Here is a 12,939-nt window from a genome sequence, read left to right on the forward strand (position 1 = left end):
TGTGTTACTGATGATTGCTATAGCTGCCTGTAGAGCATTGTGCGAGCAGTTGAATGGAAGCTAGTGTATCTGCTCCTCTCCCCCTCCCCTGGTGGTAGCGGTTCTTTACATGATTACTTTGATTATCCTGGTTTCTTTTACCTACCGGGGAGTGGTTGGAGAGGATATTCAGGTTGAGGCTGGTCGTGTGTGGGTCGCCTGTGTGTAAATCTTGTGGGGATTGATTTCCAGGTTATTCCCATGATTTTTACAGAAGGCTTGGTAACTTGTCGTCTTCATAGCAATGGGGGCTGAGATGAGCTTGTCATCATCCTCCGCTCGCCCTTTCCTGCTGTAAAGAAAGATCTCCTACTGCTGAGACGTAGCTTGGTCATAGCCCCGAGGCTGCTCCCCTTCTCTCTCTCATCACGTAAAACAAGTCTTGTGGTTTCCTATTCCCTGCTTACTTTTTTTTATAACTTTCATCGACCCAAATTGGGGGTACGACTGTCTACGAGCTAATCCAAGGAAGTGTTGGGGGGGAGGAGCAACGTGGGTGTGTTGTTGCAGGCGGCACCCTTGATCTTGACACGGAGCAAGCGTTGCTTCTGATACACTTGTCCGCTAATACACTTGCCCTTGATTCTAGGCAGGACTGACTTAGTTTCAGAAACCATTAAAGGAAGGTGCTTGATCATAAGTCCCAATTTTTGTCTTGCGTGCGCCCCCCGGCCGATTTTCAGCCAGTGTGGCACTCATGATAGCATAGATTAGACAGTTACTATGTAGGGTGTCGAGGGGGTGAGGGGGTGCAGTGCGTGTGTGAAGTTGTGGGTGGGGGTGTGAAGGTGGGGGTGGGAGGTTCGGATGGGCGGGGCAGGGGGGGGAGGCGGGGGGAGTGCTGTGTGGGGGAAGGTTGGAGGATGCGGAGAAGGCGCGAGGGTGAGAGTGGTGAGGGGGGGCGGGGTGAGTTGGGGGGGGGTGGGAGGTAGGGGGTGGGGGGGGGAGGGAGGTGGGGGGGGGGGGGGGCGTGAAGTGGAGGGTGGTGGACGCGCGGGAAGAACCGTCATCTTCAATGTTGCCAGTTTTTCTCCGGCAGGTAGACGGTACAGAACGACCAGCTAACCGATCTTGTTATCATCCAAAGCAAGTGATGCTGCTTGATATGCGCCTGGGAGTATCGCCTCTCTCTGCGCTAGGATCCAGTTACCATATTGCGGTGCCGCGAAAAATAAAATAAAGGCTTGGAACGGGCTCCCTGGTGTGCCTGCTGAGGAATTATGGCGTCGCACAGGCAATCCAAGGAAGAAAAATGGCGGCGACAAGGATTGTCAGCTGTGTTGTCCGGAGGAAGGAAATGAACTTGATGACATTTACCCAGAACCACCCGCGACATAATGCTTCAAACCAGAAATTTCCAGGGCGGGTGAGGAGAATGCTAGAATGGCGAACTATGGGATTGCTACGAAGAGCTACCCACAATGCAACGCTTCAGAAATCGACGTTAGCCTCGGACCATGGACGCACAACGCCGAATTACTGTGCCTAGTGTGGCCGCATGAAATCGAATTTATAATATCAGTTTTATAAAACCGATTTTAGCTCATTCGATATTATCCCATAGTGTAGACGTGGCCTCAGATTCACTTTTTCCCCCTCTCAGCAGCCATTAAAGTAAAAGGAGATTTATTGGTAAGAATATGTATTGAGAGGCACATTTTTAGTAAGTCATTTATAAAGACTATTTTCTCTTTACATAATTATGCAAAACAGCTTCCATTATAATCCCTCCGTTTTCAGATGCTTACATTCTTTTTGATGATTAGTTTTCAGACAGAGACCAAATATGGCACATTTCAGTCCAAAAGGTGAAGATCTGAAAGTAAGAAACATTTGAAAATGGGTACAGTGGAAACTTTTTACAGCCTTGACTATAGCAGGCTCAGGTATTGACTACTATGGAAAAACAATAGCATGAGCTATGTTCTTGTTTTTTTCCGTTAACGATTCACATTTCTTTCATACAGGTTATCATTGTGAATATAAAATGAGGACAGGAAGGAAACCTGATGGCTGTGCTATTTGTTTCAAAATTTCCAAATTTAATCTTATCTCTTCAAACCCAGTGGAATTTTTCCGCCGTGATATTCCACTCTTGGACAGAGACAATGTTGGACTAGTGTTGCTTCTGCAGCCCAGATTTCACTGTAAAGCTACTGCTGCAGTCTGTATAGCCAACACTCATCTGCTGTATAATCCAAGGCGAGGGGACATTAAACTGACCCAACTGGCGATGTTACTGGCAGAGATTGCCAGCGTTGCCCATCAGAAAGATGGTAGATTCTGTCCTATTATCATTTGTGGTGACTTCAACTCTGTTCCTGGTTCTCCACTGTACAGTTTTATAAAGGAAGGAAAGCTGAATTATGAAGGACTACCTATAGGAAAGGTAGGTGTTTGTTTCATCTCATGTAAGAATTAATGCTGGTGGAAAAGGAATATTTTATGGAGTGACAATGGCCACCTATCATGGTGTGCACCACTCATCACTTATCTGGTGCCTCCTCCTGATCAGTTGTGGGATTAGCTCTCAAAATCGTCATCCCTTCTTGTGGTCACATGCCATCACATTCTCTCTCTCAGGTATGCAGCTCCTCTCATCGCTGGAACTGCAGTGTCTTCATGACGCAACCCTCCGGCTAGGTCACTCAGCATTCCCCCGTTCAGGATACAGTCCTTCAATTCTCTGTCACCCCCATAGTCTCTGCCATGCCCTCAGTGACTGGTAGGGGAACCCAAGCTCATTCACTACTACAAGTTCCAGTCCAGGGACTCTACACACAGCAGTTCTGGGGTTTCCTCTCATTGCTCCTTCTCTGACTGCTTCCTACAGTTCCTGGTTCCCCTTCTTGTCCTGGGAATAACAGCACCAAACCCTCTTCCCTTTTCCCAGCAGCAGCCCCTGTCTGTTGCAAGCTTCCTGGCTTTGAACCTGCTTGCAAGCCTGTAGAGTTAATAGTCCTACCTGACCACCTTAACCCTTTCTAGTTCTGTGTGGAGTTGAGTTTCCATTAGAAGCCCGATTTTTGACCTCCACTCTAAAATCTACAAACAAAGGAAAGTCTGCCACACAATTGCTGTGCTAAGTCTGAGGCTGACTCAGTGTTTTGTTTCAGAAATGCAACTTTAACTCCTAATTTCCTGACTCTAACGTTTTAAAACATATAAACAATTGTTCTTGAAAGTGGTATATGTTCAGTTACAGATATGTATCTGGACCTTACCTCTGGCTTAATTTAGGTCTTGTCTTCATGTGCACCACAGCTGTAGTGTTTTAGTGAAGACTCTCCTATGCCAACAGAAGAGCTTCTCCCATTGGCATAGTTAACCCACCTCCCCAAGAAGCGGGAACTATGTTGGCGGGAGAAGCTCTCCCATTGACATAGAACTGTCTACATGGGAGGTAGGTCACTAAAACTATCACTTGGGTGTGGATTTTTTTACACCTCCGAGTGACGTAGTTATACTGATATAGGTCTGTAGTGTAGATCGGGCCCATTTTTGTGGGAACACTTTAAATGCCAAGTCTAACACTTGGCAAGTGTTCCTTTTCTTTTGTAAGGGGTAATTTTTCCCCAAAAAGAATTGTATTTAAGTATTAAGGTATTCCTTTTACAACTAGCAATACAATAGGGCCTATGTTATCAGTCAGGCTAAGACCAAACTTCCCTTTTCATTAACTTGGCTGAAATGTCCATAAAACATGTTCTATTGACACAGTAAAATACTGTTCCACCTTGTGACATCATCATTTTTTTGGTGTGGGAGGAGATTTAATCACAGACCTTCTGATCTTTTTCAAAAGGATTATTCTAACATTATGGGTGAGCCGGGGCTGTATTGGTTAGCGTAAGTGTAAAGTCAAAGTTATGATTGCTGGGTGACCAAAGTAGAAGCCATGTTTGAGTGTGGCATCACATTCTAAGATATTTTATGTGAGTTCAGTCTGAAGATAGCTATTTAATTTGAAGTGACTAAAGCATCTACACTAGGGAAATGTGAATTTTCCATTATTGGTGTTAACTGCCCATCAGCTGCCAACCCCATTTTCAGCCTCCTTTTGATTTTCTTCCAGAAGAATAAATGCCCCATTGTTAAAAGCAATGTCAGCAGTCAGTGAACTGTTCATACTAGAGCTTCTAATGTTGCTAACCAGAGGTCGTCGTATTCTCTCAGCTAAGTCTCGCAGGAACTATTTTACAAAATAGGATTGTTATAAAGCGAGAGCAAGTTGCATATAAAGAATATCATGGTTTAGCAGAGAAAGCTTTGAAGAGTTGCTACAAAAGGCATGTTTGTAAGGCATGTATAGAAGAGTGGACTCACTGCAAGTGTGCCCCCTCGTGGCTAGGTGTGGCATAACATCTTTGCCTTTTCTAGCATCCCATGCTGATGATTTTCCAGTCCTTTAGTGGTCTTTCTCTTCTCACCTTTTAGCCCTCCAGCTAGGTCACATTTTAGTTCCAGGCTCCTTTCATGGTAAAACAGACCCACAAACAAAAGTCCAACAAATCACTTCCAGGACTCTGGCCTCTGACTCAGGGTCCATTGGCCCTTACTCCCATCTCTCCAGCGTCTGAATTGTCCTGATCCCCTTACTTCTTCTTCGAGTGCTTGCTCATATCCATTCCAGTAGGTGTGCGCGCGCTGCGTGCACGTTCGTTGGAGACTTTTACCCTAGCAACACTCGGTGGGCCGGCAGGGCGCCCCCTGGAGTGGCGCTTTGTCACGCAGATTGTTGGAATGACTTACTTTCAGCTGCATTTATTGATCTCTTCTGTTGCTCCAGTTTGCTTCTGTTTCTCTCCACTACAAAAATAGGAGAATTAAGTCTAATTTTTTAAAATGAATCATTACGACCACTGGCAGTAAAACATAAGAAAAGTAGCCTAGGACAAACACATCTTTCACAATGTTATCTATTTCTCTTTTGATGGGGAAAATAGGATCAAATTTACATAAAACTGGATTGAATTGCCCAGTCTTCCATAGACGTCCCTATACATACAAATCTGACCTTCAGAAAAAGTCTTTTACCTAGACCGACCATACACATCACTCATACCGCAAATACTGCTCCTAATGAAAAATGGATATTTAACCTTAATAAAGAAAAAAGTAATTTAAATGGAAGGTTTTAAAAATATCCAACAATGGTTCTAACATTCAAGTCACCTACTGCATATTCAATCTCAAAGAATATTAATTTTTTTAAGGTCTAAGCCGCCCACCATGCCTAGGATGGTGAAAATTTTATCCCTGAAGGTCCATCGACATGTTGCTAAGCACTGGGGCCCCATTTTTTATAATGAAAATAGTCTTTGGTTTCACGGTATTTGATATGTTATTCATATAGAACGCTACTTATAGTATCTACCTGTTTCAGCTCTAAACTGAAACACCCTCTGATTTCTTCTTGCGCTACGCTAGTGTACCGCTCATACACACAGCTCTGTGAATGCCTAGCTGGGGGCAATTGGAATAGTGTAGGATCCTTTTCCCTCCCAGTGAAACTGTCTGGCCCAGCCACACCTAGAAAAGATAATACGATTGCTTACAATACAGAATCATTTAGTTCGACAAGATACCTGTCAAATTTAATCTAAAAAACTATTTTTTTAAGTCAACTGTGAGTCTCCATTAACAAACACACATATGCTAACAAAAAACAAAAAAGAATTCACTTTTCATATCACCTGCTGTGATGGAAGTGTCTAACCCAGGAACAGTAGAACAGTTAAGCCTCCAATTAGGACATAAGGTAACTGTGACAAAATACAGTACCAGGAAGACAGCTGGGATCTTCAGAATAGGAAGGAGCACAGGGCAAGTGGAAAGGAAGCAATGGGGATACCAGATGAGCCATAAGAAGGTGTTCTCTCATCTTGCTAAAGGCGAGAAAGCTGGGAAGGCCACGGCAACCGCTGGGCCTCAATCCAGGAGGAAGATGGGAGTTGCCGGGGACAGTGAAGCCTAGAGACAGCAGGCACGTTGCTGAGCAGCCGATACCAGACGGCACACAAGTCGCAAAGGCTTGATAAGAGTTAATACTTAGGACTGACCATTGAGGGGGTCACGGAGAAAGGCAAGAACTCTGCGTTGACACACTCGGAGCACTGACAAAGGGGAGAAATCTAAGATCAAAGTCTGGAGTAAGCTCCTTTGGCTGACCCGATGCAGGGATACAACAGTGTCTCTAGGAGACCTTGCTGGGAGGTGTTGGCCTTGCAAAACCCAGAAAGGCGGCTGGAAGAACAAAGGCTTGAGGAAAATAATGTACAAAGGAGTCCGAGAAAGAGGTAGTGCAACGAGTCTGACAGGCAGACCTTGGCTGCATCGTCTAGGTTCTGCTGGATGGAACCTCAGCCATAGAGAGTGGGCCATTCCCATACAACTAGGTCGTCGGTTACCGCACTGAAAAGTGGTGTAAGCCCCTGGAAAGACGTTCTCACGCCTTATGTAACTGTTGTGTCTCCGGAGATGTTTTGCCCATATGCCATTCCAGGTAGTACTTGCGCTTGCCGCGTGCAACTTCGTTGCGAGACTTTAACCTCCTATACGCACACTCGGGGTCCTCCGGCGGGGCCGCCATCTGCCCCCTGAGTGGCGCCGGGGCTCATGGCCGCCTGACTATATATACCACCCCCGCAGACCGTCACTAATCTCTAGTCTCTTCCTTTCCGGCTTACCTGCCGACAGGGCGGGGGGGTGAATAGAGGCTGGGCTGTTTAAAAATGGATATGAGCAACACCATCTATACTCGAAGAACAACAGTTCAAAGGTGAAGTAACCGTCTTTCACTTCTTCGAGTGTCTGCCTCATAATCCTATCCACGTAAGTTGATATCCAGCCTTAGCCGAGGGGTGGTCGAGTGAGACGTCAGAAAGTAGACACCATGCTAGAGTATCCGAAAGGCGGCATCGTCTTCTAGACTTGCTCAATCAGCGAGCGTATTGCGATGTAAAAGGTAGCAACGGACGACCAGGTAGCCGCCCGACAATATGACCTGTGACCCGGGGACCCTGTCCAAGGAAAGCGGCACGCAGGCTTGAAGCCCGAGTATAAACAATGAATGTCGGTGAGCTGGCCCAAAAATGGGACGTGAGCTAAGTCAATAGTATCGTCCGGATACAGGACGTCACCTACATGAATGCAATCCCTCGAACGTACAGGGAGAACCTTCATCTACGCCCGCCACTGCTAGAATAACGGGGCGAGTGTCTGAAGGCTTAGACTGCTGATGTAGAATGACAAGAGCCCAAGTTGACACCCAGGGTGTGTACCTTCCTGGTCCTCAATGCGTGATATGCGTGCTAGACTTCGGCGATATGAAGACGACGGAGTTAGAAAAATGTCTTGGTAATATGAAAGGGACCAGAGACCACCTTCAGCATAGGAAGGCCGGTGTGGTCGTAGCTGCACCTTCATCTTGTGAAATGAAGTAAGGGTCTATACTCGAAACGCACGAGCTCAGATACCGCGTCCTGGCTAGGGTGAGCAGCGACCGAGGGAAGCCGTTCCATGACAGGTAGACAACATGAGCTAAGAAAATGTGTTGCTAAACGCTACGAAAATGCAGGGGGGACATAAGTCTAAGACAACGACACGAGGTGGGAATCTCCCATTGAAGTGGGAACGAGGATGTTAACCGGAGTCGTTACAACCTCCAATCCCTACAGAAATCTGGAAAACCTATGCGTGTGAAAAAGGGTGGAGACGCTGTCGGACTCTCTCAGATGGAGTGGCATTGCACCGGTCCGAGTAAATGGACACCTAAGAAAGAGGATATAGGCCTGGGCCACTTCCAGACGACACAGAACATAGATTAGCTACCAGAACAAAAACAGACTGGGAGGAGACACATTGAGGCAATCCCAGGGAACGCCGAGCATACACGAAAGTAAAGAGAACCCGCTTCCCACTTTAGCGGGCATAAATATCGCTTCCTGCGCGTAAGAAGGTTTTCCCACCACCCCATAGAATGGACCCTGCCTGAAACCTGGCTGAGCAGGCGGCGCTCCAGACCGCTCCGTTTAAAAACCCAGACAAGAAGCCACAGTCGTACAGTCAGGGGAGACGCAAAGGTCCGGGGTTGAATGCAAAAAGCCTGCGAAGTCCGCGTTATAAGGTCCGGGTAAGAGGGCAGTGGAATATCGAGTGCTAGGTGACGGTCGAGGCAGCCATGGGAGACCATCGTTGTCATGCCCTATGGAGACTGGAGCGTCAGGATCAGCCTTGGCGTTGTCCCTGATAAACTGAGCTTAGTTAGACCCTGTTGGCTAAGGAAAGGGTGCGAACAGGAATAACAGCGAGACACCCTTAAACTGAGGGAATGAGGAGAAGTGCACCGATGTCAGGATAAAGGCAGCCCGGAAGCGACCCTGCAGTGACGCAAGCCAACACCGGACACCTTTTCTCTATTCTTCCTTGAGGCGAAATAGGTGTAATCTGGGGTAAAGCCCCCGACTTCACGGAAAACAGAAGCGGAATGTGCCGACGATGGAACCCATTCTGCTTCGTGTCAGGAACGACGGCCCTCAGGCGGTCCCGACCTAGATGTGTTCCGGACCCCGGCAGAGGACAGGGAGGTCGTATACCAAAGTCTATGACTAGGCTAGTAACAAAAGGCCGCTAACAGATTGCCATTGCCATCTTGGCAAAGAGGGACGATCGTGTCCTCGTTGTATTGTATATGTAATACTGGAGTACGTTGGTGTCCTAGAAGAAATGGGCAGAGCAATAAACGGCCCGTAGCGAGTGGCGAACAGGGCGCTAGGCACGCACCACAAACGCGACCGCCCTGACAGCTCGCGGACATTGCGACATGAGCTGGAGTTCCGGTCAAGGACCAAAATGACCTTGGGTACCGCCAGGATGCCCAGGTTGCGCCCACAACCCAGTACAGACGGAAACCTTGCCGGGATCAAGGGACAAGCGAGGTTGAGGTAGATGGAACCGGTCGAACCGCCCTTAAACACCAGGAGGGGTCAACCAGCCCAGGTTGAGGATCCAGACGTGCTGACGGTATTTCTGAGTGATATCCGCCCAGGGCATTAACCATGCGCACAAGGCCCGATAGAGCATCCGGGAGTGCGGAGCCCAGCATTGACAAGGGAGCGCAGCCAGTTCAATCATAAGCAGTGCTTAAGACAACAAAGTGGCAAACTCCAAGCGCGCAGATGTTGACCGGTAAGAAGTAGAGGAGAAAGAAAGCGAGGCAGGCGGTCGGCGGAACAAGAATGGTTGTGGGGAAAGGCTGGAGCCCCTGAACGATGAAATGAAAACTATAAATCTTTATTAGGAACCTCTGAGGAGGCAAGGCATGGGTTCTCGATGAGTCTCCAGCAAGCGCCCCTATGAATTATTTCTGCGTAAGGATGCAGGATTGGATTTGGTCTAGATTGATGATTCAACCTAGACGGGAGAACAGATGTTTGATGCAGTCTACATGCGCGGAGTCACTGGGCCCGGAAGCCCCCGAATCAGCCAGATCGTTGGAGAGTAGGGGTAAAGATCCATGAATGCAACACCGACGCTGATAGGAAACCAAAGACGGAGCGTAGGCGCGTGATAACCGCCATACACTTCGAAAAAACTCGAGGGGGCCCGGAGGAGAGGCCGAAAGGGAAACCGCAAATTGATAGTGAGAGCACCAGCGAACGAAAGAAACCTCTCTGTGCGGGGTAAATTGCGATATAAAAATAGCGTCCCTCATGTCGAAAGCAGCGTACCCAATCTCCGGGATCACGAAGGGGGGAAAGGAATGATGTTTGCCAAGGACACCATGCGGCCTTGGAGCTTCTGATGTACTTTCAGAGCCACTTGTAGGCCAGGATGGGCCGGAGACACGCCTTGGAATTAGGAAGTATCTGGAATGAACCCCTGCCTCTTACGTCCTCTGGAAAAACTCTCCTCTATGGTCCCAAACGCAGGTGCTTCGAACTTCCTGCAAGAGAGGATTGCTACGTCGAGGAAAGAGGAACAGGAAGGGAGGGGGCCAAGGCAGGGTCCGAAATAAAACCTGAATGACGGTAGCCACATTCCACGAGTGCTGCAGGACCCCAGCGGTCCTGATCGTTAGCTGGACCCTAGCAAGGAAGAAGCAGCAAGAGGCCGGTGGCGAACCTGAACGGAATCCTGGGGCGGAAATTGTACGGGCTTCTCAGAGTGCACCTCAAAAGTTAGGTTCGTCCCGCCGGTGTTGGTGGGACCGAGTGTACCTACCTTGAGGCCAAAACCGCGTCTACGAGAGGTCGGCTCCTCCTGGAGAAGTCCTGGTCTCGTCGAGGTGGGGGGGAAACGTTGGGACTGGATAACGAAGGAACGCATCTCTGAGTCTGTGCTTCATTCCCAGCGAACGCATCATCACGCGATTGCTTTCAGACTCTGAGGCGAAGGTCTGTCTTCTGGGGAGAGAGACCGTCTGATATACGCCAGGTAGGTCCTGTAGTGTTACGGCACCAGGTGGCAGACCGAATCTGCAGCCACGAATACGTCTCATAGCTCCCCTGAGGCAAAAGAGTTGTAGCCGCCGTGACTCCGCGGCGCCAACGGCCTGAAGGAGGTCCTCGCAACTTAGTCCCTCCTCCCAGAGAGCTGAGAACTCATGCCGGAAGCCTGCGGGACCGCCATGCGCACAATTATCCCACTGCCTCAAGGTTGAAATTAACAGACTCAGGAGGGCTGTTATGATTCGCGACGCTGAGCTGGAGGCCGTCCCGCAGAGTAAATTTCTCCTGCCCAGCAGTCCATACCCTAGGCCTCTGGATTTGGGCGCAGGAAGCTGCTGGCCACATTCGCCTCACTCGTTTACGGACTGGACTACAACCAACAGAGCAAAGGCGGAGCGTGGCACATAAAGGTTATCATACCCCGTTTGACAGACCATATATGTCGCTCACCCCTTTGCTGTAGAGCAACCGAAGCGGGGTCTGCTCAGATTGTAAATCGCTCGTGCCTGATGGAACTGAAATGAAGGGGAGCGGCAACCCTTTGGGCGTATCCGCTGAAGTACTAGCGACCACTGGTCCACCACCAGGAACTTCTCCACAGGTAAAGCTTTATGTTCAAGGCCACCTCGGCGTAAGGAGGTCCTGGTGAGACCTGCAGGTCGATAGCGGTCGGCCCTGACCGGCCGTCCCTGCACAAGCCTCGTCGGGAAGAAAGGAAGAGACTCCAGGACAAAAAGTTCTGAGAGACTTTGCGTCCTGGGGGCATACCACTGGCTTTGCATCTTGTTGGTACACCGTGTCCTGGGCGGGAGGTTGCCTCTAGCTCGCTGGAGGGGTCTGCCGCCGGACTCCGGTGCTCCTGGTCGCGGACGGAAGTCGTGGCGGCGGGTGGTGGGACCTTGGCTCGGGGCTAAGCCCACGGAGTCCAAAAGAGCACTGATGAGGACCTTATTGTCCGATCTCCCATAAGATCCGTGTCGGCATGAGAAGGAGACGATCGGCTGGCGGGATGCGCACAGGCGAGGGCGAGAGCGTGTGAGGAACGTCTCGAGGCAGTAGAATGTCTCTGCGCGGTGCCGGGGAGCAGTACCGGGAGTCCCAACCGTCCTGAGGCCGACAGGGACCTACGACCAGCCGTGCCGGGAGGTCCGACCAGTGCCGAAGCCCGCCGGTGCCGAGATTGGCTGTTGGCGATAACGGTGCCGGAGCGGTGATCAGAGCATCTGGGAGCGGTGCCAAAGTATGCTGGACGGCGACGAACCGCAAGCGGTACCCGTAGTACTGACCGTATACACCTTGAATGGGGAAACGGTGCCAACACCGGGACTTGCGAGCGCCGCAGGAATAAAGAGCGAGACGAGACCGTGAACGTCTGCAGGACCTGGACCTGCAGAAGTCCACGAAAAGCGGCTTGCCAATGAGATTGTGTGAACCCACCTTTAGAGGACATCGTGTCCGGGGTCGAGGCAGCTCGGCTCCATCCATCGTGATGAGGTTAATGCAGCTGAGACGTCTCGGGTGGAAAGGCACAAGAAGCTCTAACCGCGCCACGTGCGGGGAAGCCAATAGGCACCGCGCTCTCGACGGCCTTCCGAGGGCTGAGGGAAATAACGGCTAGGCAAACCAGCGACATCTGGAGGCCCGGCATGGATGGAGTCAGTGCGGGAGGTCTCTCTGGTAAGCGCTCCGACTGACAGGAGGGATATAGCGGCCCGCAGAGCTAACGCTTCATGCTCCGCGGAAAGAGCGATGGCAGGTGTGCCGCACCCAGGAAGCTGGTGCCGGGAGGCTAGACTGGTGTATGTTTCCACCGCTTCTGTCCGAGAGGACGCATGTCGCGGATTGCGGTGCCCAGAGAACAGCTTGTTCCGGTCACCATTTGGTTCTGTTAGCAGGCGGATGGTGCGAGGCGTGAAGCCGATCGTGCTGCATTCCCATAGCCTAATCGCTAGGCATAACGTGCCCGTTCCCCTCTTTCCTTTTTGATTCGATGGTCTTGCGAACGCTCTTAACATAGCTTGCAATGTCCGTCAGCGTGAGAGCTCCCAAACACTTGAGACAGGGAATGCACGGACCGCACTCGTGGCCATCATAGGAGCAAACGGGCAGCGCCAACGCCCCGATGCACATAGGTTTAGAAAGACCGTCAATGCCGGGCATGCTAAAGCCCGTTACAGCATTATTAGGGTAAGGGGACGGGGGCACCCCCGATCCGCTCTAAAAACATCATCAAGCCAAAAAATATCACACTAAGTGAAATAAATACTCAACTACTAAAACAAAGTTTCCATAATTAGCACTGAATTCAGAAAAAATTGAAGAGAATCGCTAAGGGATGTGAAAACAGTTAGACGCGCTCGCACAGTCCAATACCGAACCACAGGCGGTAAGGAAGGAACGAAGGAGCAGTCGAGCGGCAGGGGTATACTTGAGGACACAATAGCAGGCC

At 49.9% G+C, this 12,939-nt stretch overlaps 1 protein-coding gene across 4 annotated transcripts in view; it reads left to right on the forward strand.

Moving 5' to 3' along the window:
* Positions 1 to 12,939, forward strand: part of ANGEL2 (angel homolog 2) — a 48,372-nt gene that overhangs the window by 24,635 nt on the left and 10,798 nt on the right. For all 4 annotated transcript variants that reach the window (XM_075064330.1, XM_075064328.1, XM_075064329.1 and 1 more), the window contains one exon: positions 2,007 to 2,428. In XM_075064330.1, coding sequence (XP_074920431.1) covers positions 2,007 to 2,428 — 422 coding nt within the window. The remainder of the gene's footprint in view (positions 1 to 2,006; positions 2,429 to 12,939) is intronic.

The sequence above is a fragment of the Chelonoidis abingdonii genome, chromosome 3, assembly GCF_003597395.2.
Source record: "Chelonoidis abingdonii isolate Lonesome George chromosome 3, CheloAbing_2.0, whole genome shotgun sequence".
NCBI lineage: Eukaryota > Metazoa > Chordata > Testudines > Testudinidae > Chelonoidis > Chelonoidis abingdonii.